General features: G+C 40.7%; 1 protein-coding gene across 4 annotated transcripts in view; it reads left to right on the forward strand.

Moving 5' to 3' along the window:
• The window catches only part of FAT1 (FAT atypical cadherin 1), a 124,746-nt gene extending 98,636 nt beyond the window's left edge, over positions 1 to 26,110 (forward strand). For 2 of the 4 annotated variants that reach the window (XM_082375112.1, XM_082375113.1), the window contains exons 11-28: positions 200 to 396; positions 2,913 to 3,066; positions 3,873 to 4,106; positions 4,966 to 5,355; positions 6,628 to 6,842; positions 7,102 to 7,239; positions 9,585 to 9,728; positions 10,288 to 10,485; positions 10,906 to 11,707; positions 11,848 to 11,979; positions 13,368 to 13,525; positions 14,159 to 14,621; positions 15,306 to 15,459; positions 15,613 to 15,723; positions 17,199 to 17,830; positions 18,538 to 18,675; positions 23,601 to 23,636; positions 24,666 to 26,110. In XM_082375112.1, the coding sequence (XP_082231238.1) occupies positions 200 to 396; positions 2,913 to 3,066; positions 3,873 to 4,106; positions 4,966 to 5,355; positions 6,628 to 6,842; positions 7,102 to 7,239; positions 9,585 to 9,728; positions 10,288 to 10,485; positions 10,906 to 11,707; positions 11,848 to 11,979; positions 13,368 to 13,525; positions 14,159 to 14,621; positions 15,306 to 15,459; positions 15,613 to 15,723; positions 17,199 to 17,830; positions 18,538 to 18,675; positions 23,601 to 23,636; positions 24,666 to 25,294 (4,925 nt within the window). In that variant the 3' untranslated portion in view covers positions 25,295 to 26,110. Of the gene's footprint in view, positions 1 to 199; positions 397 to 2,912; positions 3,067 to 3,872; positions 4,107 to 4,965; positions 5,356 to 6,627; positions 6,843 to 7,101; positions 7,240 to 9,584; positions 9,729 to 10,287; positions 10,486 to 10,905; positions 11,708 to 11,847; positions 11,980 to 13,367; positions 13,526 to 14,158; positions 14,622 to 15,305; positions 15,460 to 15,612; positions 15,724 to 17,198; positions 17,831 to 18,537; positions 18,676 to 19,198; positions 19,252 to 23,600; positions 23,637 to 24,665 lie in introns of all 4 variants that reach the window. The other 2 variants (XR_014239171.1, XM_082375114.1) reach the window with 2 other exon arrangements.
• Positions 26,111 to 27,975: the final 1,865 nt, after the last annotated feature.

Below are 27,975 nucleotides of genomic sequence, written 5' to 3' on the forward strand. Positions count from 1 at the left end.
TTTGTTTTTTTTGAGGGTTTTGGCTGGGGGGTTTAGTGAATGGGAAAGCTAATAAAATAAATTTAAGTGTAATTACTTTTTTTAAAACTTAATTCTTTTGAATCATAGTGTTATAATCTTTTGTACAGTTTATTTCTCCTGTTATTCCTTTTTTGATTTCAACAAATTTGACTGTCATCTCCTTCCATTGATTTAATAGGAGGGGATCCTTTGGGGCAGTTTGCTATTGAAAATATACAGAATGAATGGAAGGTCTATGTGAAGAAACCTCTAGATAGGGAAAAAAGGGACAGTTATCTTCTGACTATCACAGCAACTGATGGGACCTTCTCATCAAAAGCTATAGTTGAAGTCAAAGTCCTTGATGCAAATGACAACAGTCCCATTTGTGAAAAGGTAGGATACTCTTTAAGTCTATATATTATGAATTCAGATTTCTTTCTTAAACCTTTCAGAAGGACTGTCACGTGGTGCTGTAGAGTAATTCAAATGTGTTTCATGTTGTAATCTCTTAATGTTTAAGTCAAGGTGAGGGTTAAATGGGGCAAGAGTTGGATTAGCTTCAGAACTACTTTTGGGGGATGCTAAATAGCTTAAAAACCTAGTTCAAAATACTGTGAATTCCGGACAGGATTACAGTTGTATATAAGCACATTGCTCTGTTACGTTTTCATGGAAGGATTCCCTTCATTTGGGGGTGAGGTAGCTCTGTTCTGCTCCAAGAGACCGTATCTGGGGCCCTTGCTCCTGTACACGCTAGAGGAACCCAGAGGTGAAGCGTGTGGCTTCTGCCCCTGTGGAGCCCACCGTTTAACATGAGCACAAGATGCGCACCAGGGAAGAGCTGCGCCACCTGAGGTCGCTTGGTGAGGGCGGGAGTTGTCCCCGCACCTGGAGGATGAGGAAAAGCTCAGCCTTTGGGAGGTGGTGATGAGATCACCAAGAGTGGAAATGGAAGGGCATTGGGGCCGGAGGGTAAACTGGGTGAGAGGGGCTATGGAGGGCGTTCCAGGGAGCTGGGACTCCACGAATCCTTCCTTACGTGAAAGGTGGAGATGACGTACTCCAGGAGTTCCTGAGAGAAGCTGAGTCTGGTAGCATTGTTTCCATTTAGCTGAGGAAGTGTGAAAGTGGGGATAACAGGGAGTGGACAGAGGCACAGGGAACGGAAGGACGAAAGATGCTGTAACGGGAAAACTGGTGGCACTTGGTCCTCCCTGGCCGTGAATCGCAACAAGCATGTTAGTTAAGTCAAGATTGACCTTAGGTTTCCTACAGGAGTGATTGGGAGAAAGACCAAAGATGAGCCTGGAGCGGAAATTGGTTTTAGAGGAAGCATGCTGAATTCCATTTCAGATTTGTTCAGTGTAAGATCACGGGACATTCAGTTGAATGTGTTTTTATAGACGTTTAGAGTTAGCGAGATGGAGGATGGGTATGTGAACTTGGCAGCTTCTGTGGATAACTGGTAACTGCATTCATCTGAGAGGATAATAACAAGGCGGGGAAAGAGGAGAGACAGGTATCCCCCGAGAGAGGAAGAAGGCAGAAGGAAGAGAGCGCAGATGCCAGCACAGTGTCGTTGAGAGCAGAGGAGGGGAGAATTTTTAGGAGGTGGGATGGCGAGCAGAGGTGTGACAGAGATAAAAAGCGGACCGAGTGAAACAGACCATTGGGTTCTGTGACTGGCTTGGAGACGGCAGTCTCAGTGCGGTGATGTGGGTGGACGCCTGATTTCAGGAGATTAAAGGGTGTGTGTTAACAAGGAGATAGATTTGGCCAGTGACGAAAGTTGGGAGTAAAAAGAAGGAAGAAGCGTGTGGTAGGTGAAGGGAAGGCTGGGTGGGGGAACAGGTGACTTGGAAGAGGGACGGGGAGGTGGAGAGCACCGCAGTCGCAGTCGGCACGAGATGTGTGTAGCTGGGCGGGCAGAGGAGCAGAGCTGTTCTCAGGGAAATGGATACGAATAATTCAGCTGGGGGGAAAGCGGGACTCCTGAGGGATGAGGAGTTCATTCCAGTCCTTGGTTTTGGTGACAGTGATTTATGGAAGGAGGATAATGTGTGTGTGCGCGTGTGGATGTATCTTACAGAAACTAAATGTGTGTGTTTTGCTGTTTTTCAGCACTTTTCCTATCACCTTTGGTATCAATAAAATTAGGACACTAGATCATTTGAAATCATCAGTATTGCAAAATATCCTGTTTCATGAGTCATAGTTCACCTAAAATTGAGCTCATATTAAGAAAATAAATTTAACAGCGTCTTATCTGTTTGTCTTATGTTTTGGTTTACGGCATGGATTTCTAAATAGTTGGAACTGGAAACAGCCGTTCACTGTGTTTGAGAATCAGGTCAGATTTGAAGAGAGACGGGGTGGAGCAGGGCGGAAGAGAGCCCTGGCCTGAGCGTCACTTGCCCCCCTCCCCGGTGGCCTTGGATAACCTTTGTTTTCTCCCGTGACATGAGGCTCACTTCTCTCCCAAATGCAGTTACTTGGTGGTGTTTTAAGAGTGATTGCAAACAATAAATTCCTGTATTGGAAATTAGACGTAATGTATCATATAATAATTGTATTCTCTCCAATTTTTAGGTAAAAATGGAGTGTTATGTTTATTTTCTCATAAGAATTTAAATTAAATTAAATATGAAACCAAATCAAAGACAAAGTATTCAGAATTCTGTAGGTTAAATGTCAGGTCAGACTCAGCATATGGGGTTGTTAACTGTTATATGAATCCTCTCTGTTTTAAATGTTTTGTAAGAAAAATAGTTTTGAAAGCTCCTTGGATTTTAGTTTTAGTCATTTCCCATGTGTTCTGTGACCAGAGTTAAATGATTTCTGTTACTCCCTTGGCAGTCATGTTACCTTTTAATGTTTTACGTTAACAGTGTTGTTTAAAATCTTTGTAGACTTTATATTCGGACACGATTCCAGAAGATGCCTTTCCTGGGAAATTGATCATGCAGGTCTCTGCTACAGATGCAGATATCCGTTCCAATGCTGAAATTACTTACACATTATTTGGTCCAGGTGCAGAAAAATTCAAACTAAATCCAGACACAGGTAAAGGTAGAGTTTGGGGCAAAACTGATTGTGTTCCAACAAAGTCACACATGGGTGGTTTTGGATCACATGGAAAATTTGAAATGACAGTTTGTTCTTGTAAAATTTACTCTCCTGCTACAAAAATGGCATCTTTTAGAAAGGTAAACAGCAATTCAATGTGTAAAATTTGGAGTGAGGTAAAAAATTAACAACAATCACCTACTTGAACTGAGGATTTAAAATTTATGTTTTTTATATCACCTTTTTTTAAAAAAAACTCAGAAGTTAAAGTATGTCTCAAACTTTCTGCTTTATCCATTTTATATATAGTTTGTTTTCTTGAATTTGTGACCATAAATTTATAATTTAGCTTATTCATTAAAATATGATGAGTGGTATTTTACTTTAAACCTCTAGGATTGTTTTTCTCTTTCAATTTATATTTTGTTAAAATTGGGGGTCAAGTAACAGTTTTCTATTAAGCTCCCCCCAAATTAATTATAAACATGTGAATCTAATTTTTGAGTCAATTTAAAAATATTTTCGATTTGGTAAATTGGCAGCTATTTTGCTTTTTGGCATTGTATATAATGCGAGAGGTCCTGGCCTGGAGATATTTATGGCTTAGAGCTAGCACCTGGCAGGGTTTGAAAACCTCCCTCTCGGAGGGCTCCCACAGCTGTTGACTCTGTCACTAATAAAATTGTTCTCCAAAGGAAGGCTGTTATTCAGATTTTATAAATGTAAGAGAAAAGGGGAAGAAAGATGTGCTCTTGCAGTCAACATCTTAAATTTCAAGTGAGCCCATTTATTTTTGTTTTTAGGTGAACTGAAAACATTAGCCCCCCTTGATCGCGAGGACCAGGCAACATATAATCTTCTGGTCAAGGCCACAGATGGAGGGGGAAGATTCTGTCAAGCTGATATTGTGCTCACGTTAGAGGATGTGAATGATAACGCCCCCGAATTCTCTGCTGATCCTTACACCATCACCGTGTTTGAAAACACAGAGCCTGGCACGCTCCTGACAAGGGTACAGGCCACGGATGTGGATGCAGGTATCGCCCAGATGATGCTTTTGCCTTCAAACTAGGCACTGTGACCGGAGGAGCCTATTTTAAAACACTGTTCCACATTCAGCCCCTTTAATGTACCCTAGCTCATGCATGTTGAATAACTCACCATTGTCATGTTACCCTTAAAAATTGTGTTAGCATTAAAAATGGAATGAAATCTTCAGAATAATGAACTCATTTTTAATGAATATTTGAAGTCTCAAAATTGTGCCCAGTGAACTTACTGTTGTAAAGTATCTGTGGTACCCCTAAAATTCTGCTTCGTGATGAGATAAACTGATTTTTATGTCCCATTGAATTAATTAGTGAAGTGTTATTTTTGTGAATGAAGCATTAGTGACAGATTTAGTATCGTAGGAACATAACAGAAGCAAACGGTATATTGTTATAGTTTTACAGACCTTTCCAATTTTTTATAGAGAAAATAAGACTCTAAGATATATATTCATAGCATTTTGATAGCAGAGAATAAAAATAACTTCTTCAGTCATTCTAATACTGAAGAATCTGAAGAATACCAAAAATGTTGCTTTTCAAATAAATCTTTGTTACTGAAGCTAAATGATAAATAGGCTTTATTTTTAAAGATCTGCTGGCTGTTAGAGCGTAAGTTCCTATATAACATAGTCTTAAAAAGCCAGATGACTATGAAATTATATTTGTTTTAACTCAGCAAATTGCTCATTTTAAAGTTTACATTTTTAAGGTCATAGTCATAAGAATTTTAAAATAATGTATATTGGCATTTTCCCTTTTTCATATGTATGCTGGATTTAAAAAAAAATAATTTGTTTACGTTTCTTGAAGTAAAACATTCTGACATGATGTCATGTCTTGACAGGACTGAATCGGAAGGTATCCTACTCACTGATTAACTCTGCTGATGGACAGTTCTCCATTAATGAATTATCTGGAATCATTCAGTTAGAAAAGCCTTTGGATAGAGAACTGCAGGCAGTATACACTCTAACTTTGAAAGCTGTAGATCATGGTTTGCCAAGAAGGTTGACAGCTACCGGCACTGTTGTTGTATCCGTTTTGGATATAAATGACAACCCACCCGTGTTTGAATACCGTGAATATGGTGCCACAGTGTCTGAGGATGTTCTCATTGGAACAGAAGTTCTTCAAGTGTATGCAGCAAGTAGGGACATTGAAGCAAATGCAGAAATCACCTACTCAATAATAAGTGGAAACGAACATGGGAAATTCAGCATAGATTCTAAAACAGGTAACCTACCATGCAAACGAGAGGAAGCCCTTTATTCTGCCGAAAAAGGCTAGATTGCTCAGCACTTTACCTGGTACAAAAACAGGTCGTACATTGTCAATAGATACTCTAAAAAGAGAAGACTCAAGTTTTCTTTGTGTTGTTATCATACGTGGGATTCAGAGTGGTTTAGAAGACTTTAAACTATAGTTCTACATAATAAAATACATTTCTGGCTTACCCATTATAACTATAAGCAAATTAACTTTAAATAGAAAATGAAAGCATCATACTCTAGTGATTTAGTAAAGATATAAGATGTCGTAAATCAGTAAAGGGAAAGAATTGAAGATGGTAGAAGATTTTGCGGAATGGCTCCTTTTTATGGCCCACGTGGATCTCATGTGAAGTAACTTCTCAGGTGAAACAGCAGTTTCGACCTCTTTGATCTTAGTTTCAATAGGGGACATCTGATAATTCATTAAATTGATCTCTTCATTATGCCAGTTATAGACAACCGTCGAAGTACTTGGACTGAGTCACTTACTGAGTGACTGCCAACAAGGTCAGAAGTCATTGGCGCTATTGACTCTGGCTGCATAAATACTTTTTGTAGTCTTGTTAATCTGTCATCTAAAATAGCTGTAAGTAAATTGCTTTGTAAAAAATTGCTCCATTCCAACTGTATTTAATTGTATGTGACTTTCAGATGAAGGGTAGGTGTGTGATGATGCTGTTTTAAAATGTATTTTTAGCACATATCATAAAATTGTTATTTTTAGGACTCTCTATGTAGGGTAGACCGTAAGGAAGTTAAAAGGAAAGACGTTAAAGGAATTATTAAATCAAAAAAGGATTTTTAAAAAATGACAGGATATAAATAGTTATTCTGGAGATTTTTTAAAAGGATGTACATTTCTGTAAAAGAAAAAGTATGAGAAGGAAAAGGAAACGAAAAGCCAAAGAACAGAATTTTTGTGTTTTCTATTTCATTAAAGTCTGTAGTAAACTATCATTAAAAAGAGATAAGAAAGGTTATCATTTTTATAGCAGGGGGATGTAAGGAGTACTGACCAGGAAAGCAATTCACATATCACAAAGAGTATCAGGAAAGTAATTAAGAGAAATAAATAAGGTTCCAAGGATGGACAAATTCATGTTTTAATTGTTGAATTAAGAAATTAGAAACCATACATAAATGGTAAGTAAACTGTTGAGCTGAAAATTTTAGTCATAGGAGGAGAATGTGGTGGCACTTTAAAGCATCGGAAGTAATTTTGATTTTCTATTCAGGGGCCATATTTATCATTGAGAATCTGGACTATGAAAGCTCTCATGAGTATTACCTGACTGTAGAAGCCACTGATGGGGGCACACCTTCATTGAGCGACGTTGCAACTGTGAACATCAATGTAACAGACATCAATGACAATACCCCAGTGTTCAGCCAAGACACCTACACGGCAGTGATCAGTGAAGATGCTGTTCTTGAGCAGTCTGTCATTACGGTGCGTATCTTTTCCCCTACAGTTTTCTTCTGGGTCTTTGCAAGAATTTTTAGTGAGATTGATTCAGTTTTTGTTATGGCCTTACTTGAAAATATTGATAATTTGAAGATAGGGAAATGTCTTTTGCTGGCCTGTTCAGTGACCGGCTCTATTATAAATGGCTGCCTTAACACAGCTAGCTGTTGAGATCAGAAATGTGCTTAGTAGACTTGCGTGCCTCCCTCATCTGTCTCCTAAACCAGAGTGTGATATTTTCTAGGTCATGGCAGATGATGCCGATGGACCTTCAAACAGCCACATCCACTATTCAATTATAGACGGCAATCAGGGAAGTCCATTTACAATCGACCCTGCCAGGGGAGAAGTGAAGGTGACCAAACTTCTAGACCGGGAAACAGTAAGTGGAAAAATCTGACGTAGCTTGTTTGCAGATTATCAGCTCAGTAGATGGAAGCGCCTTGTCACCTCTGCCGACATTTTGGGAAGTGTTAAAAGGGGAGAACCAGCCTTGTTCTCAGTAAGTGACAAGCAAGATACAAACACTTGAAAAGCAGTTGTAGTATGAAGATCTCCAGAATATGTGATGTGTTTCATACTAATGTGAAGTTTGGATAATAAGTGTGTATTCAGGACGAAGTTACTGTTGGCACCAGTGTTTTGAGATGCTTCATGGAGCTAGAAGCTGGGTTTTAAATAATAGCAGAGATTCAGGAAACCATAGTGTTGAGAGGAGGGAATTCCCTGTGAGGAACTGGGGGAACAAGGATGGAGGAAGGAAGACATGGGGTGTATTTAGGTGATTCTGTTCAGTTGTGTTGGAGTAGAGTGATCGTACAAACAGGTGAGGGAGGAAAGATGATGAAGAGATTTAGGAACAGATGACAGGCCACAGACAAAACCAGGACCGTAGGTTCAGGCTGGCACTGCAGGCATTAGGTGATGACTGACGCTGTGAGCCCAGGTGTAACAGCACAGGAGATGGTTTCTGAAAACCAGTCCTGCAGCAGGTCTAAGTGTTATCCAGAGGTGGGAGGAGCAGTGACAGTTAATCAGTTATGAAACAACAAGAGCCCAAATTGGGAAAGTAGCAATGACGAGTGAATGACAAGACAAATGCGGAAACTTTTTTTTTAAACATCTTTATTGAAGTATAATTGCTTCACAATGGTGTGTTAGTTTCTGCTTTATAACAAAGTGAATCAGCTATACATATACATATATCCCCATATCTCCTCCCTCCCGCATCTCCCCGGAAACTTTGTAGAGGAAAAATTAGGGGCCACAGAGCTCAGCTATGGCCCTCCAGAGAAAGCAGAGGTGGCAGATGACTCGATGTGTCTCAGTCTTGCTGTGACTGGGTAGTGCCATTAAGGACGAGTAGGAGGTCACAGGGCGTAAACTCAGCACTGGGAGAGGTGCTTGAATGTAGTTTTCAATATGCTGATTTGTAGAGGAAAGTGGCATATTCAAGTAAAATTATTCAGCCAGTATTCAGAGATTTTAGTCAAACTTAAGAGACTTGAAAGCTGGAAGTACAGATATGGCACATGCCTCTGAAGATAATTATGGAAGTGATCTGAGGTATTGAGATAAAAGTGAGTGAATAAGGAGAGAGGCAAGCCCTCCCTCCCTTTATCCATCCATCCGTCCATCATCCACTTAGTCATCTGCTCTCACAGACAGGAGGGGAGCTGCCTCAGAGGTAATGAAGTGAAACAGCCTTGGTTTGGGGAATTGGAAGGGCATCGATGATAATAAAGACTGTAATTTCAGAAGAATAGTGGGTAAATCGAAGATGAGAGGAATTTGGGGAGATAGTGCTGAGATATTTCATCAGAGTCCATTCTTTAATTCCTTTTCTGACCTGTTATTTTTGAGCGGGGACTTTCCGAGAGTTTAGGAAGCATGACTGTTATGCTTAGGATTGCAGTACTGCTGGGCAGAACAAAACTTAGTATTTTTGACTGAAACACTTCTCAGATCCTTTAGTATACTCACGTCCATTATGAGATAGCAAAAGAGAGTCTCCCAAGCTACGTCGCCCTCTTTTTGTCGGAGCGTCTCTCAGGACTGACATTCTGCAGCACGTCCTCTGGGGTTCAGCCAGCTTCCTGGCCTCTTCACTGCTCATTCTGGAAGAGAGAGCTTAAAAGAAACTGTCCTGGAAGAGAGGCCACCTCACTTAATTCACCTTCTTTTGTAGGAAGTCCCGAAGAGAGGATCTTGGGAGATCTAGACAGTTGACTACAATCCAAGAGTGACATGGATGGGGAGGGTGAGGGGAGCGCTGAGAGCCCTCGAGGCGGGAGGCAGCTTGCTGTCTGTCTGCTTCTGACTCAGAGTCACACTGGGGCCGGAGGGAAAGTTGCCTTCCCCGCCACTAGTAAAGCAGCAGCCTTCGACATATGTGATGTTTTCTCTCATCATTTGTATTACTTTTCTGTCTTAATTTCTGTTAATAGATCTGCAGGTTTTCAAAGTTAGAACAGTTTAACGGAACAAGTATGTTTCTGAGAAGCATTGGAGATTCTCATCCCTATTAGTAACTTTTTCTGTTGAGCAGATACATTACATTTTACAGATCAGTTGTTTGTAGGCTAGGGAATTGCCCGCCTGCAGGACACGGGGAACGGCAGGCCCTCAGATCCGCCCCTCCAGTAATCAGAAGTACGCTTCAGGCTGAACCCTGCGCTTGGGCCTTGTGGAAATGGACACGCTTCTCTTTATCTTCTCTCCGACAAGATTTCAGGTTACACGCTCACCGTGCAGGCCTCGGACAACGGCAGTCCACCCAGAGTCACCACGACCACTGTGAACATAGACGTGTCTGATGTCAACGACAACGCCCCCGTCTTCTCCAGGGGCAACTACAGCCTGATCATCCAGGTGATCCTGGGCCCAAGCCTCACTGAACGCACCCCTGTTGAAATAAGCTCTTTTGTTGGCCTCAGTGGTTCGTTTGAAGTATCTTTCTTTTCCAAAGACTACTTTTGAGAAAAATGGGAACAGTGACATTACAGGGGTCTCTATCAATACTAAAAGATGAGCATTTCCAAGATGCTGTCATCTCTTCTTTTTGTGCTTTGATGTTTAAGATATTCTCGCTAGCTTGATTGTTAACCTTATCTTCTGCCCTTGCGTTTCCTCCTTGCCCCTCTTGCCCTCCCTCCTCCCTCCCACTCCTCCTCCAAACACCTCCCCTTCCTCACCCCTCCTGGCACCCCTCCCTCACTCCCCCCACACCTTTCTTCTCACATGCCCCCTCCCCTCCAGCCCCCTCCTTTCCCACCCTCTCCTCCCTCCCCTCCTTCCCATCACCACCCCCCTCCTCTCTCCTTCCAAGTGGAGCAGTAGTGTCTCTGTTTTCTGTAAATTTCATGTTATAGAAAACTTGCATATGAGACGGGGTTTTGTTGAAAGTTGTGTGGTTCTCTTACTCTTGCAGGAAAATAAGCCCGTGGGGTTCAGCGTGCTGCAGCTGGCAGTGACGGACAGGGACTCCTCCCACAATGGCCCCCCCTTCTTCTTCAGCATTGTGAGTGGAAACAAGGAGGGGGCATTTGAAGTCAACCAGCAGGGAGCCCTCCTGACGGCAGCTGCCATAAATAGGAAAGTGAAAGATCATTACTTACTGCACATTAAGGTATTACAGTCTTTCTTTATGATTTTGTTGTGGGCTCATGGAGAAGAGCTGCTTTGGTGGTTATCTTGTCCTGTGTAAACAGCTTACATTGCATGAGAAGACAAAACTGAATTAGAATTACAGTCTTTTTCTGGTTTTCTGGTCAGACCTTCATTTTTATCCCATGGCACTTCGTGGGGGGCTTATTTATTAATTGGGTTACTTTATCATAGACGTTGGTAGAGCTAAATTTCAACGTAAATTAGTGAAAGGGCTAGAAAGAAGTATTTATCCTGTCCCTTGATAACACTTCTCACGTGGAGAACTAATATCTAACAATTGATAATATTTTAGAGCTTGAACAATGTAAATATATTTTTATTAAGAAGTTGTAAACGATGACATAGATGAAGGTGATTTTTTTTTTCCCTTTTCTCATAGGTAGCAGATAATGGAAAGCCTCAGTTGTCATCTTTGACATACATTGACATTAGAGTCATTGAAGAGAGCATCTATCCTCCTGCAATTTTGCCACTAGAGATTTTCATTACTGCTTTTGGAGAGGAGTACTCAGGGGGTGTCATTGGGAAGATCCACGCGACAGACCAAGATGTGTATGACACGTTAACCTACAGCCTCGATCCCCAAATGGGCAGCCTCTTCTCTGTCTCCAGCACGGGGGGCAAGCTGATAGCCCACAAGAAGCTGGACGTAGGGCAGTACCTCCTCAACGTCAGTGTAACGGACGGGAAATTTACCACCACAGCTGACGTCACAGTGCACATCAGACAAGTGACGCAGGAGATGTTGAACCAGACCATGGCCGTCCGCTTTGCCAACCTCACCCCAGAAGAGTTCGTTGGTGACTATTGGCGCAACTTCCAGCGAGCTTTGCGGAACATCCTGGGCGTGAGGAGGAACGACATTCAGATCGTTAGCTTGCAGCCCTCCGAACCTCATCCGCATCTGGACATCTTGCTTTTTGTAGAGAAATCAGGTAGCGCCCAGGTCTCAACAAAACAACTTCTGCACAAGATTAATTCTTCCGTGACGGATATTGAGGAGATCATTGGTGTGAGGATATTGGACGTGTTCCAGAAGCTCTGTGCAGGGCTGGATTGCCCCTGGAGATTCTGTGACGAAAAGGTGTCCGTGGATGAAAGTGCGATGTCAACGCACAGCACGGCCAGACTGAGCTTTGTGACCCCGCGCCACCGTAGGACAGCTGTGTGTCTCTGCACAGGTAACACACATACGCACGTGGAAGTAGGCGGTGCAGGTCATTTCATGTACAGCCTTTGAAGGCTATACATCAAAGATCGTTTTCTTGAAATTCCTATTAATTAGCTCTCCCCCCTGCCCTTTTTTTTTTTTTAAACAAAGGGGGAAAATGCCCACTTGTCCATCATGGATGTGAAGACAGTCTGTGCCCTGAAGGATCTGAATGTGTCACTGATCCCAGAGAGGAGACATACACCTGCGTCTGTCCAGGTGGCAAGTTTGGCCAGTGCCCAGGTGAGAGGTTCAATAATTAAGAGTACTTTTATTTAAAAAAGTAACTTTCAGAGTTTCTTATTTTCTTCTTTGTTGGAGTTGAAAAGTATTGTAAAGTATGTTTATTATAACAAGTCAGACGTAGAGGCAAATAAAGAATAAAGGAGTAGCTTTTTCTTCCTCTTGAACTCCTCCCGAGTTAATAGTTCGATGCTCCTCCTCTCTCATCAGAGCTCATATAAACATACAGTCCCATATGTACAGATTTATTACCCTTTTCCTTTCACATCTTTTTTTTTTGTTTTAAAGAAACTAAGGAGTGATTACATCTAACACAGTCCTCTTTTCCTCTGTTATGAGCATCTTGCCAAGTCCTAATGCATGTTAATAGTTGTACAGCATTTTGTAGCATGGCTATACCATCATTTATTCAACATGGTGCTTACGTGTAGAGATTCAGTGTATGTTCTCCTGTGTTACAAGAAGAATCCTTAAATGTGTATCCTTACATATTGGCGCTTTCATTTCTGTACAGCAGATTGTAAAACTAGGACTTACTGTGTCAAAGGTGAACTACACTTTTAATTTTTAGATACACCATTATGTTAGTCTCCCAAAAGTTGTACCAGTTCCTGTTTCTTCCAGTCATGTGTGAAGGTCTCATTCCCCATTCCTTTGCTAATATTGAAGGTTTTCAATTAAAAAACAAATCCCCCCATCTAATAAGCATGAAATGATATCTAATTATTTTAATTGCCATTTCTCTGGCTACTTGTGAAAGTAGTCTTTTCATTTGTTCATTGCCTGTTAGCACTTCCTCTTCTGTGACTGGCCCGTTCCTATTATTTGCTTGATTATCTGGATTATTTTTCTGTTTCTTATCTGTAATGTCTGGAGCTCTGGAGCTCTTTGTGTATTTTGAGCAGTAACATCTGCGTAACGCTGTCTGTATGTTATTGATCTTTTGATTTGTTTAATTTTTATTTTGTCACTTCTGCATAATTTTACAAAACAGTTTTCATCTCTGGATTGATATTATTTTCATCCTTTTTGTAGAATGGGAATTGTTTTATGTCTTGCTTGAGAAGGTTTCCCAAACCACCTTCAGGCTATGTATTTTCCTAAACTGCTTTCTAATAATTTTATAATGGATATTTCATAGTTAGATCTTTTATTATCTTAGAATTCATTTCTCTGTGATACAGTAGTCTAACTTTTTCTCTGCAAATGGAGATCCAGTTGTGCTGTGCTGTTTATTAAACAAGTAGACATTTCCCATTGAATTGCGTTTAGTAATGTTATAATCATAGATCCAAAACTTGAATTAGTCAGGGTGGGAGTGTGGGGACACACTTATAAAAATACTTAAACTTGATTCTGATTTATTTTTTCCTCTTTGTGATTCACAGGGAGTTCATCCGTAACATTTACTGGAAACAGCTTCGTGAAATATCGCCTAGTGGAGAATGAAAACAAGTTAGAGATGAAGCTGACCATGAGGCTGCGAACCTACTCCACCCACGCGGTCGTCATGTACGCCCGCGGGACGGACTACAGCATCTTGGAGGTGAGCGCTGGTGCATATTTGTACCTCAGACTGTGGGAGACTTCAAAAATATGAATTCCATTTTATGTTCAGATTGTCCATTGTTTAAAAGAATAAGCAAAATGAAATGGTTGAGTTATTCATTTAAATGGTTCATTGATACTTACACGTAAGTTTTGTAGAATGAAAAGCTCTTTTTGCTCTGCGGTGATATAGACATTTACTTCTGTTTTTTTACAAACATTTTTAGGTACCTGTGACTGTTACATTCAAACTCTAAGTGATATTACACCTTAGTAATATTATAGGGATTTTATAGAAAGGTCGTACATATGATTGAAGTGATAATTAGCTTGCCTACTTTTTTTTTTTTTTTTAGCATGATTCATTTTTGATTTCTGATAAAAGCTGATGCTATTTTTGGTTGTTCAGTACAGTTAATTATTAGTCACACGACGCCTTTAGCATACGCAGTTGAAATTTGATATCCTTGAAAGGTCCATTTTTATTATCTGTACAATGAACAGACGAGCGTGTGTTCTGTAGTACTTAAACGCGAGGGCTTACTTCCTTCCTTCAGTCACCAAACATGATCCGAGACTGTGTGTGAAGACTCCGTGAGAGTAACGTGAACAGTGATTGTTTCTGTCATAGATCCACAACGGAAGGCTGCAGTACAAATTCGACTGTGGAAGCGGCCCAGGCATCGTCTCTGTCCAGAGCATCCAGGTCAACGATGGGCTGTGGCACGCGGTGTCTCTTGAAGTGAATGGAAACTACGCCAGGTTGGTTCTAGACCAGGTCCACACCGCATCAGGCACAGCCCCGGGGACGCTGAAAACCCTCAACCTGGATAGCCATGTGTTTTTTGGTGGCCACATCCGTCAGCAGGGCTCACGGCATGGAAGAAGCCCCCAGATTGGCAGTGGTTTCAGGGGTTGTATGGACTCCATTTATCTGAACGGGCAGGAACTCCCTTTAAATAACAAACCAAGGAGCTACGCACACGTTGAAGAATCGGTGGACGTGTCTCCTGGGTGCTTGCTAACAGCTACGGAAGACTGCTCGAGCAGCCCTTGCCAGAACGGAGGCGCCTGCCACCCCTCACCCACTGGAGGTAAGCTTCACAAGGGAGCCTTCTTTAAACGTTACCCGCATAGGCGCTTGAGGGGACGTTCCCCCTGTATTTCTGCTCTTCCTCTTTTTATTCAGTCAGTTTTGTCAGCTCCTGCAGCCAGCATGGGATCTGAGTAGCATACGTGGTGCTCTAGCGGAGCGGGATTTTGAAGGCATCCCAGCAGCGGCTGGAGGGGGCAGTTTCTCTCCCGCTGAGCTGCGGCCGCGCTGCTTCGTGTTTCCAAACACGTCTCATTCTGCACCAGTAGCCACAGGAAACCACTGCTGACCTCGAACTCCTCTCCGGCCACACGGACACTGACCCGGGGGTTAGAACTGGTTCCACGTAGTTCTTCTTGAGGCCTCCTTTTATCCAGTGGCCCAGCAAGGGGACTGCTAGCCTTGCTCGCTCTAGGTGGGAGTAGGAGTGGTTTTCCAGAAGGCCTTGGACCCCTCGTAAATTATGGTGAACTAGAGCTGGTTATGAGTTCTCTCTTCAGTTCTTTGTGTTTTGGTGATACCAGCAGTAGACAACTTTTTACCCAGAGGGAATGGGAATTTTACTAGGTTTTACAGGTCTTAGAGAGCTAAATCTTCCTAAACTTAAAAGTAAAAACGAATATACTGAGACTTATTTTTTGAGCTACTGAATGATAGGACTTTTTGTTCCCTTTTGCTGATTTAGGTTATTACTGCAAATGCAGTCCCTTGTACATAGGGACCTATTGTGAGGTGGGCGTCAACCCGTGTTCCTCCAACCCCTGCCTGTACGGTGGCACCTGCATTGTGGACAATGGAGACTTCCTTTGTCAATGTAGAGGATTATATACTGGTCAGAGGTATGTAGATTTTTCTTAGCTTTCATAGTTAATTTTAACATTAACGTTTCTAATGTAATCATGTGTGTAAAATACATTCATTTGTTACCGTTTTGCTGTATTTGTTTACAGTAGGAGTATTAGGTTTATGTTTATTTTTTCCTTGTTCTTTAGGTGCCAGCTTAGTCCCTACTGCAAAGATGAACCCTGTAAAAATGGTGGAACATGTTTTGACAGTTTGGATGGTGCTGTCTGTCAGTGTGACTCAGGTTTTAGGGGAGAAAGGTAACTGGCTTCTTTCAAGATTTGTATTTGCACCTCTCTATAGTTTCCCAGTGATCAGCAGATGCAACAAGACTTCATTAATTTGGACCATGTTGCTTCAGGATTTGAATTCAGAGCTCATAATGGCTCCTTGTATAATTTATCTTTTCATTCTTTAAGAAAATACTGAGCAAATGAATATAATATTATAATGCTTCAAATATTATATGCTTTAAATATATAATGCTTCTATACTTTAAAAACATTATTTATGAACAAAGAATGTATGGGTGCTTGCAGAAGTAACTGCAGAATGAGTAAGATTGTATTTTTTAAAGCAGACACCCATGGAGTTGTTACCTATCTATGAGAGTGATGACATTTTTTCATCATTTATGTAGCATCTAAAATCTTTTTCCACTCTCTCAGTATCTTCTGTGAGCCTTCCATAATCCTGAGAGGTGATAGTTATTTTCCAGGTGAAGAAAACGAGGCACTAAGGTGCCTGTTGTTGACCTTGAAAGAAGTGGCTTTTAGTTCCAGATGCCATTTCACCTTAGTTTTTAAACCAAATTGGTGAAGTCTTACTCAGTGCTTGTTACTTGTAAGTGCCTAGTGCTGTACATGTAGAAAAGCCTTCACCATCATATCAGTCTTGTTAGAAGGCTTGAAGCACGACCTGCCTGCAGAGATTCATATAAGGTTTTGCTCTAGTAGTGGTTGTGGTCTTGAACTTTGCCATCAGTCACATGGTTTTCATTTGTGAGTCTACTTTAATTCTAGACAATACTCAATATATTTAACAAAAATGTCTCAGTAGTCAAAATTGTAATGCTAGGTGAGTACAGGGGATGTTAAGCAGATACATTTTGTCAAAAGAGGAAGGGTTAGACGTGGCAGGTGGATCTGCGCAGGTGCAGAATATGCCCGTTTGGGAAGGCGGGCGGCCGGGCAGCAGGGGTGAGGGGATTGCATGCGGACAAGTCCGTAAGGGTGAGGGTCTGAGGGAGATTTTCAACAGGGAGAAGCATATAAAAACAGAAGACAGACTTGTCTAGCCTTTTTACATGCTTTATGGAACTGTCATTTTTCCAAACAGCAACATTTTCTGAGAAATTTAACCTAGTCTCTTGAAATACATTTATCATGCACATTCTAAATTTCTGGATCAGAAATCAAGACAAACTGAGGTTTAGCCTATGAGTTTGATTTAGTAATCTGTTGAATCCTTAGAAAACTGGCAGTTAAAGATTGACTTGGCATAATGTTTATCTCCCAAATGTACAGAGTACGGAATCAAATGATTCATTACTCCACGAAAGGTTTTTTGTGTAGTTATTGCTGTCAGTAGTGTATTTTTGGGTGTCATACATTTGGTTCTGTTTTGGGTGGATCTTATTAAGGAGGAATTAGCCGTTAGTCTCTAAGAGTCATAGGCCTGGCACGTTCTGGCTCCTGTTGCAAAGGCCTCTCCTCAATCTGGGCTGTCTTGGCAGGTGTCAGAGTGACATTGACGAATGTGCTGGCAACCCCTGCCGAAATGGGGCCCTTTGTGAGAACACACACGGCTCCTACCACTGTAACTGCAGCCGTGAGTACAGAGGAAGGCACTGTGAGGACGTCACCCCGAACCAGTACGTGTCAACCCCCTGGGACATCGGCCTGGCTGAGGGGATCGGCATCGTGGTTTTCATAGCGGGCATCTTTCTACTGGTGCTGCTGTTTGTCTTCTGCCGCAAGATGATCAGTCGAAAGAAGAAACACCAGCCCAAACCTGAGGACAAGCACTTGGGACCCAGCGCAGCTTTCTTGCAAAGACCGTATTTTGACTCAAAGCTAAATAAGAACATGTACTCCGACGTACCACCCCAGGTGCCTGTCCGTCCTATCTCCTACACTCCAAGCATTCCAAGCGACTCTAGAAACAACCTTGACCGAAACTCCTTTGAAGGATCGGCTATACCCGAGCACCCCGAATTCAGCACCTTTAACCCCGAGTCTGTGCACGGACACCGGAAAGCCGTGGCCGTCTGCAGCGTGGCCCCAAACCTGCCTCCGCCGCCTCCTTCAAACTCTCCTTCTGACAGCGACTCAATCCAGAAGCCGAACTGGGACTTCGACTATGATAGTAAGAACGACTTTGTAAATCTTGATAAAATGTAGCTGAGCGATGGACAGAGAGATTACAAGTTCTGCCAGAGTTTCTGGTCGTTCAGATCAAACTGCAGAGTCTTTGTTAGTGGTGAATGTGCTCAGACTCTGTAGAGCTCTGGGACGACTGGAAAGCTTTTCCTGATGCCCCAGCCCTGGCTGAGCACTGTGGCTGCGATGTCATTTTAATTTAGGAATTGAATCTAGTCGTGTTCCAGTTAATCTGGAAAGATCATTTTATCTTTGTAATTGATGTGGGTTCTCAACTAAAATTTAGAGGGACTTTTATGACAAAAAAATTGGGAGGGCATTTGCGTAGTAGGATTTTTTTTCTAACGTGGCCAGAGGAAGTGACAGTATTTAAGTGGCCTGACATATATTTGATGCTTTGAAAAAAGCTATAGGTACCATTTTCAAATACAATTTTAATTCCCCAGGTTGTCTAATGGTATCCACTGGCAGGTTTTTTGTGAATTTCTATTCTGTGAGTCTGCAAGCTATACTTGTAGGTTTTTGGTTTTGTTTTCCAGATGTTTCTGGTTTTTTCTTTTGATGTTCTTTCACTAAACAAATCCCAGGCAGTCTGTGGGTCACGCTCGCTTTGCGTCAGGATACAGCAGGGAAGAAAGCAGAGTCTCTGCCTTCATGGAGTGTAACGGTTTGTCTGTTGTCTCCTCCTCTTAGCTAAAGTCGTGGATCTTGATCCCTGTCTCTCCAAGAAACCGCTGGAGGAGAAGCCCTCTCACGCGTACAGTGCCCGGGAGAGCCTGTGTGAAGTGCAGTCCCTGAGCTCATTCCAGTCGGAGTCGTGTGACGACAACGGTGAGTGAACGCGCATCTGAGATGCTCGGGTTCCCCTGCTCGCCGTCCACAGCCCCGCTCACGCGACGCAGAACAATAATGTAGACGCACCCGGTGCCCCTGGTTTGGTTGCACATGGTCTTCACATTTCACTTCGGACCACAGTTAGACAGTACCTTGGACAGCCTTGCATGAACTTCCAACCAGGGAAAATGTTTAAAATGTTCTTAGTGCTTACTTAGGTATTAGAACTGTAGCAACTGATCAGTAGTAAGGAAGAAAATATAATTAATTGAAAGATAATATCTGTCTGATTGGTTAATTTCACTTTGACCTTTTTCCACAACAGTGACTATTATAGAAGTTATGTGGATTTTTTAAAAACCCTTGTAACAGCTTCCTTGAGCATACCCCGCGCACACACATGCTTACACCCTCACAGCCCTAAGAGGAGAAGCCATAGTCTGAAACATGCAACCTCAGCAGCACCTGCGGTATTACAAGGTTTTATTTGTCTCTTCCCCCAACTCCCCTGCGGCCTCAGCTCCCATTTGGATCAGAGCATACTGACTGAGAGCACAGTTTCAGAGATTGCTAGTAAGTTTGATTATATTTCTAATGAAGAAGGCTTGACGGTGGGATCATTGATGCCAGTTTTGTTTACCTGAGGGTAAATCGCATTGATAACCAGCTTTACCATATGAGCACATACCAGTAGAGAAAACTGTCAATATTCAGAAATACAAAAAAGTGAGTTTTTAGTGGAAATTTTTGAATGTCAGAATTAGTAATTTTTTGTGTGAAAATGCCATGGGTAAACTGAATTGTTTGTGAATCCAGAGTAAATAGCCCATAATACACTGAAGAGGCCTTTCTAAACTAAGGTTGGCCATAAGTACGTTCCATTCATTCCTGAATCACTTTAAGCATGTTATATATGATATCAAGGTACACCTGTGTTCATTATCTAGTGATGAAGTATATGGACATAACTCTGCTTATTAAACCAACAACAAAGTAGAATTCTTTCTTTCATTAGGTTTAATTCTAAAACATTAGAGTTGCTGATTTATGTAATAATTTATATCTTTGTCCTTAAATGCTCTTCGTAAACCTCAGAATTTTGTCAGCATTTTCTTTCTTTTCCTAGTTTTTTTCACTGAAACATCATTCTTAATACTCTTAAATAGCTTTAATAAGCTCTGGTCAAATTAGTTATGAAAATTAATTGCCAGATAATACAATGTGGGAAAAAATGCATTTTCCAGGAGTATTTAATCTTTATCATAATTTTAATCATTATCAGTCATAAAGTTAAAGTCTATATTAAGAGTGTATTTAAATTGTATTTTTAGTTTTCTAAGGCTGTTGTAATAGATTACATACTGGCTTAAGACAAGATAAATTTGTAACAGTTCTGTAGTTCAGAAATCTGATGCTTGTCTCAGTAGGCTAAATTTAAGATGTCAGCAGGGTTGTCTCCTTTCTGGAGACTCTAGGGGAGAATCCCTTTCCTGCACCTTTTCCAGCTTCTAGAGGCTGCCCCTGTTCCTTGGCTCATGGCTTAACTCTTCCATCCCTCAAAGACAACAGCAGTGCACCTCCTGGCCATTCTGCTCTAGTCACAGCTCCCTCCAGCCACAGCTGGGAAAGTTGCTCCCCGTTTAAGAACCCTTGTGATTACATTGGGCCTGCACAGATAATAGAGGAAAATCCCTTCATCTCAGGATCTTCAACTTAATCATATTAGCAAAGTCTCTTTTGCCGAGGATAGTAACATATTCACAGGTTCCCAGGATTAGGATGTGTACATCTTTGAGGGCCATCCTTCTGCCTATTACATGCATACTTATTTATTTTGGCATAGATGCTTGAAAACAATTGAAAGGGAAAACAAATGAAAGGGAATTTACACAGGAAACAGCCAGGAAGACAGTCTGCATTTCTCTGCTGTATGTTGGCTCACCAGCTGTTAACTTGTCTGCAAAAAGACAAGAAAATTGGGGTGGGAGTACGTAGAACAGAGACAAAGCCGTTTTTATTTTTATATTGCATATTTTACCTTATTATGTAGCTCTTAATTTCTTTTCCTGGGAAGAATATGAGTTTATTAAATGGACCCAGAAAATTGGCTTAGCAAGTATTTGCCTCTTTGAATATGAAATCTTTTGCCCATGGGATGTATAAAATAAGGATTGTTTTGTCATAACTTGATTCATAATTGTAATTGTGACACAAATTTATGGCTAAAAATTTTTTTCCTAAATTACAGTATCATATGGTTACTCTGTTCCTTTGATTAATAATAACAAATATATAGCTTGATTAGAAAAATCTCTGAGACATATAAGGAACAGAGTGCAAGGGTCATACATAATTATATTATATAGCTATGTTAAAGTAGTCACATTTTTAAAACTATGAGGTAGAAATTATATAATATAAAGAAATGCTGTTTAATGCACTGTCTCCTGACTAACTGAAGATTTTCCTAATGTACTCCTTCTGTACCTTTTTACAAGCTTCCATAGTGACTGTAATACACCTTGTCAATGCCGTAGTTGACACGGTGACTAAAGAAGGTATAGTCGTGCGTGTGCTCAGTGTTTGTGTGACAGTCCCTGGAGTTGTGTGCTTTTGCCTACTGTAGTGTTGTACAAAGTCCTTATGTTATGGTTCTGAGGAGGTTGAATACTTTTATTTGTGCAGGTGTGTACATTAATAATCCAGATATATTGCAAAATTGTTATATATGTGTGTCTGTAGTCTTTGTTACTTTTTGCCATTTACAGTGAATTTACACAGATGCCAGAAGTCACCTGTAGGGTCTTGGACAGCTGCCTTTACATGGCACAATATTAAGAAGTTAGAAGTAATTCTATCTAAAAAAAATTTTAATATAAAAAATTCTCTTCATATGAATAGGAGTAAAAACTAAATAACACACAGCTTTTATAATTAACTATAACTGACTCTTCCTTTTTGGATTTTCCCTGAGATATGGTCAAGGAAAATTATAGAACATGATAAGAAGGTATATTTTTATATTTGGTTGAGTGAAAATCATTGAATAGGAAGCTTTATCTGGTCAAAATTATAGGAAATACCTGCCTTAAATTATTTTAAATTAAATTAACCCTTTATTATACACTAAAATTCAGGTAATCACATGCAAACTGCACAGGCATTTTCAAACTATAAGTCAGATCACCGTAGAGCTTGTGAAAACCCTAATTGTTAGGCCCCAGCACCAAGGTTTCTGATTGAGGAGGTCTGGATGTGGCCCTGAGAATTTGCATTTCCAACCAGCCCCCAGTTAATTCTGGTGTTACTGGTCTAAGGATCGCACTTTGAGAACTCCTGGCATAGACCACCAAGAGTACATAAAGCTTAGGGGATCCTTTTTGCTAGGACATATGTGTTGCCAAGATTTAGGTGAGAGAAGGATGGTTTCAAGCCAAGTTTGATGGGATGGGGCAGGAGTGAGGTTTCCGTGTTTACTAATTACAGTTACTGATGAGCCTTACACTTACTTTCCTAAGAAGTACCATGTCTTTGCTTGGTGAGTCAGAAGGTGATCTATATTTTGTCTACTGAATTTTAGTTTTCCCATGATGAAATTCTAATATTTTAAATATTGACAGTTTAAAGAAGCAAAATTTGAATGGTTCTTTCATTGCAATCTCTTTCATTGAAAAATATTTTGGGCATATTAAATATTAATTGAGTTTAAAATTGAAAGCTAGTTTAAATTTAAGAATTATTGAATGCCTATTTAGTAACAAAAATTGTCAATCCTCTTTTTAAAAAGAAACTACTACATTTTTAGCAGGCTTTTTAGAATAATTCTATAGATACATGTTAGCTAAATACTGGCTTATTCATGTTTTAGAATCACCACAGTTTTTTCAGTTTTTTATTTAAATTCCTAGAAGAGAACCGTCAAATCTTCTTTGTTCCAAATTATTTTATCACAAGGATTTTTCAAGAACATCATTGAATGCACAGAAAGCATTGGCCTTGTTTAGGAAGTCACTAATCACCATGATTCTTACTTCCACAATAATAAGAATCATGATGATCGCCAACAGTTAGTGCTTGACCTACATTATCTGATTTAATCCTCCAAATAAGTAAGGGATTTCCACCCCCATTTCAAAGATAAGAGCCTGAAGCTTAGCCAGGGTAAGCAACCTGCCCAGGGTCATGTGATTCACAGTGACTCTCTCTGTTCCATGCTGGAGTTCCGCGTGCAAAACGAGGACCCTGAAAGAGCAAGTGGATGGGTGGGCTCAGGGTTACAGGCAGCTAAGGTGTCTCCAAGGAAAGGTGGACAACGTAGGTATAAAATCGTATTCAAAATGGGCAAGGTTTGGAGAGAGTTTCTCTTGGCTGTTCATAAGTGTCTAAGTGCATTCATGGTTTCTCTGAATTTAATGGCCATGTGAAGGCCTTGCTGTGCTGGAAAGTATGTGTCTCTTGTGTCACTGTGGCTTTTGTATTAGGGTTATCACCTAAGGGACCTGATGTGACCGAGCCTTTCATAATATTTCTCAGTAACGTGAGGGTATCATTTAAATTCCTTACCAGTTTACATTTTATTAGAGCCTATAGACTTTCAGTTACTCCTAACAAAATTTTGTGTTTTCAGGATTAGCTTGCCAGAAACAAGGGAAAGAAAGTAAAATCCTGAGTTTCCAGGCGCAGTCCCTACTTCGTCATCACTCATCTTTTCCCTCCACTCCCACGTCCCATTTTATTTGTGCTACACAAATTTCTCACCATTTGGAATTTTCATAGATAATGGCTTAGAGGCATGGTACATGGCTGACTGGGCCTTTATAAACAGTTTATATTGTGTTATGTACTTATCTTTATTGCCTTTTCAGCCGTCCTTCTCTTTTAATTACAAATGTTTTCTTTTCTCTCTACTCTGCAACCAAAAGAGTCTTTTGCTGCTCCTGACCTCAGCAAATCAAGAGGTGACTTATGCATGCCAGTTGTTCACTGATAATTCACTAAAACAAATTGGCGGAGGTTCGACCCAGTGCTGACTTGCTTCATGTGTTTGCGCAGTAACTAGTGCATAGTTGTTTGTGCCGTGCATTCTAAACGTGACTGCCTCACCTTCGCCCGTCTGCCAAAGGATTTCAAAAATCCTGGGGGGGTGGGGGACTACCCCCAAATTGGGAGGATTTTTTAAAATAATTATACTTTTATAATATATAGTTGAAAATGATCCTTAGTCCTTTTTAAAGTAACAAAAATTGTAGTTTATCAAAAATTGTGTTACATTTTTCAATGTTTAATTGCATTTTGTTTGATTTGGAGGCATGCTTTGATATGTCACTGTATTAATATAGTTCATTGTTTTTCTTAGGGCTAATGAAAAATAGTACTATTTTTAATATTAAACTTATAATGTTATTATAAAGGAAATTTTTTAAATTTTATCATGCTAAAGATTGCTTTTATTTAAAGGCTCACATTAATTAGTATTTTTTTTTTAACGACAAGTAGTGCAGATCAAGTGACATTTAATATTTTACTAAATAGAGACTTCTTTCTGAAAGGACAAAATTTCTTTACCAATGTCCTAAGACTGAACTAATACTCTTCTTTCTAAAGAGCAGTGGGTTCTACATTACAAGAGGAAAGCTGAAAGGATGATTGGAATCGTTTGAAGAGAAGTGCATGTATCTAGATGCTAGCATCCTGCTTCTGTTAAAACTTCCATTTCTTTATGTAAGCGCCTAACACTTGAGTGTTAGGCGCTTACATAAAACTGTAAGTCCACATTTTAGGAGCAGAGCCTAATTCATAGAGGTTCTCAAAAGTGCTTCGGGATGGGAGGATGTCTTCAAAGCAGAGACCAAGGGTTTCCAGAATGTTGATCCTCTGTGCGTGGGAATGCCTTTGCACCTGTGTGTGTTGCATACACTGAGCCCTTTTTCCATGGCACACACTCTTGGGAGGAAAACACGTTGAAATCTGTTTTCTTTTCTACCAAGGGTATCACTGGGACACATCAGATTGGATGCCAAGTGTTCCTCTGCCAGATATACAAGAGTTCCCCAATTATGAGGTGATTGATGAGCAGACGCCCCTGTACTCAGCAGATCCGAACGCCATCGATACAGACTATTACCCTGGAGGCTACGACATCGAGAGCGACTTCCCACCCCCGCCAGAGGACTTCCCCGTGCCTGACGAGCTGCCACCCTTACCTCCAGAATTCAGTGACCAGTTTGAATCCATACACCCTCCCAGAGACATGCCCGCTGCAGGGAGCCTGGGCTCTTCATCGAGAAGCCGGCAGAGGTTCAACTTGAATCAGTATCTGCCCAATTTCTATCCTGCCGATATGTCTGAACCTCAAAAGGCAGGCCCTGGTGAGAACAGTGCTCGCAGAGAACCCTACGCCCCTTACCCTCCGGGATATCAGAGGAGCTTTGACGCCTCCGCTGTAGAGAACATGCCCGTGTCCGCGTACGCCTCCACAGCTTCCTGCTCTGACGTGTCCGCGTGCTGTGAAGCCGAGTCTGAGGTCATGATGAGTGACTACGAGAGTGGGGATGACGGCCACTTCGAAGAGGTGACGATCCCGCCACTCGATTCTCAACAGCATACGGAGGTCTGACGCTCAGACTCCCCCCGAAGTGCCTGAACCGTAATGAACCTAGAGATTCTGTCGGTGATCTCCTGCATTGTTCTTTGCAGCAGTGCTTAAGCGCTTTTTTCGGCGAGCTGAAACGGGCATGGCTACACTGAACCCCGCGCCTTGTGACCTGGTCGCCATTTCCAGCGTCCTGACCGTCTGTCTTTGGGTGAGGTTTACGTCGGCTGTGCCGTTTCTGAGCATCTTTTTGTATTTACATTTGTCTGTGTTAAAATAATGAAACGAAAATCAGTCCTACTATCTTGTTAGCATGATTCATGTATTTATATAGATTTGATTATTTTAATTTTCCTGTCTTTTTTTTTTGTAAATTTTATGTACAGATTTGATTTTTTCATAGTTTTAACTAGACTTTCAAGATACTTTGTGCATTTGTTTTTGACCGAATTTTGGTGGTGTTAGTGTCATTACCTAGCACCCTGATTTTTTAATATAACCAGGGTTTCACTCTGTGTCCTTTTCAACTGAAGTATGACGTTTCGTTAATACATTTCAGTATAATCATTCATTTCTATCTGTATATAGGATGAGGACAGATCCCGTACATGGACATGTCTTAAATGGGTTGCTGTATTTTAGAATTATAAAGATTTTTCATTATTGGAAAGTGTAATGGGGACCTTCTGCAGACTGTTTAGAACCAAAACCACCATGACACAGTTTTTATAGTGTCTGTATATTTGTGATGCAATGGTCTTGTAAAGGTTTTTACTGAAAACTACCATTAGCCAGTCTTTCTTACTGACAATAAATTATTAATAAAATACTTTAGCTTTACTGCCTGTTCTTCCTCCGTATTTATACTCCTGTTCAGGATTCAGTTAATGAATTGAGAAAGAAGGATTGTATGGACGGATGGATAGAAGGATGGATATAGCTTTTTTCGGCTTAAATATGAAGAGTTTCTTTGCAGTTGCCAAAACTAGACTGTACTTACAGATGTTGCCACTAGGTGGCAGTATATAGCTACATGCTACTGCTCAAAACTATAGGTATAGAGGCAAACAGCACTTTTATATAATAAGTATTTTCTAACTAAAACTTCAAGAAAACTTTTCTTATGCATTTTTTATTTTATTGCTATTTCTTGGCGATAATTGCAACGCATCTATGGTTTTATCCTATGATTTATATCAAAAACAAAGCATTTTATGAAGTATTCTTTCTGTTGTCAAAGAACACACACTTCTGTAGGATTTAACGTGAAACTCAGAAGCTATCTTCCATGTGTATTTATAGTCAAAATCATCTCTCCATCCCACAAATATTTGTTCAGTACAGACCATGTGCCAGCCACTGTGATAGGAATTACACAGAATCAAGCGTTCTTAGAACTTTGCAAAGACACAGTTTCCCTTTAGGTAAAATGCCTTTGTTATTTTATTAAACGATATATATACAGAGTTTAAACATCAAAGAGAGCTAAAATACGTATAACCAAAAACAGCAAACTCAGGCACTCTGCTATAACCACTTACAACTCTTTAAGCCGTTTTCTCATTTTTCCTTTCAGATTTTTAAGTGTATGTATTGTTACTTCTTGAGTCACTAATTTTAGGAATTGCAGAAGATCATGTAACCTGTAAGCCTCCATTGCTCTTATTATCCTCCCCTTAGTTACACTTTACTTTTTGGTTTAATTCACACATAGTGTTTTCATTGTTTTGATGATGTAAATATTCACCACAGAGCTAAGTAATATGTGATGTTTATTTCCATTTACTTTGCAACTTTCTCATTTTCTTAATTGCCTTAATTTTTCTTTTACTTATTTTTTAGAATTTGTGACTATTTTATTAATTTATTCCAAAAAATCTTTTTGGTCACTTAGTATTGTTCTGTATGGACAAAAATTCTCTGTTTCCTTGGATTTTACATGGGGGGAGGGTAGGTGGCAGGGGGAGGTGGTGAATCAATAAGATATTACATAGCAGAGTATGGAGTGATGAGTGCTGAGGAGAAAAATTGGTATTGGGGAAGGAAAGTGATGGCGTGGATGGGGGATGGGAGGTGAAAACTGAAGACCTCAATGGCAAGCTGGCATTTGAATAAACACCTGAAGTTGACAAGGGAGAATGAGGCCACGGGGCCACCTGGTGCACCAGCATTCCTGGCAGAAGAGCTAGTATAAAGGCCCCAAGGTTAAGAAGGTCGAAGACAAGAGGGGAAACAAGTGTGGCCTCTCATGGATTTATAAAGTGCCTCTTAGGACATGGTGAAAACTAGTAGATGACCATTGCTGATATCTATAGGTCTTTTACTTCAAGAATCTATTTCTCCAGAGGAGGGACTTTGCACTTCCAGCTTGAGAAATACTGTTGCTCTTATTTTAAAGTTGGCTGGATGGGAAGACTGGCGGTTTTATCATGCACGTAGTCCCCCAGCTATCATTTCTGGGAACATTCCTCCTCCCTCCTCTTTGCCTCTTGTCACCGAGTCTGCTCAGGACGGAGCTGAAGGACGCGTCTGTGTACAACTGAAACAGCCAGTACCCCTGGTACTCACCCCGTTGTCACCCACTTTGCAGTGAGAAATCATTGTAGGCTGCATGAGCTCTCCAGGCTGTGAGGTCTGATTCCTCCTCTGCTAAGGCATGATTTATCACTCCCCGCACCATCCATCTTCATACACCATAGTGTGGT

Source organism: Balaenoptera borealis (genome assembly GCF_965194805.1).
Source record: "Balaenoptera borealis genome assembly, chromosome: 21".
Lineage (NCBI taxonomy): Eukaryota > Metazoa > Chordata > Mammalia > Artiodactyla > Balaenopteridae > Balaenoptera > Balaenoptera borealis.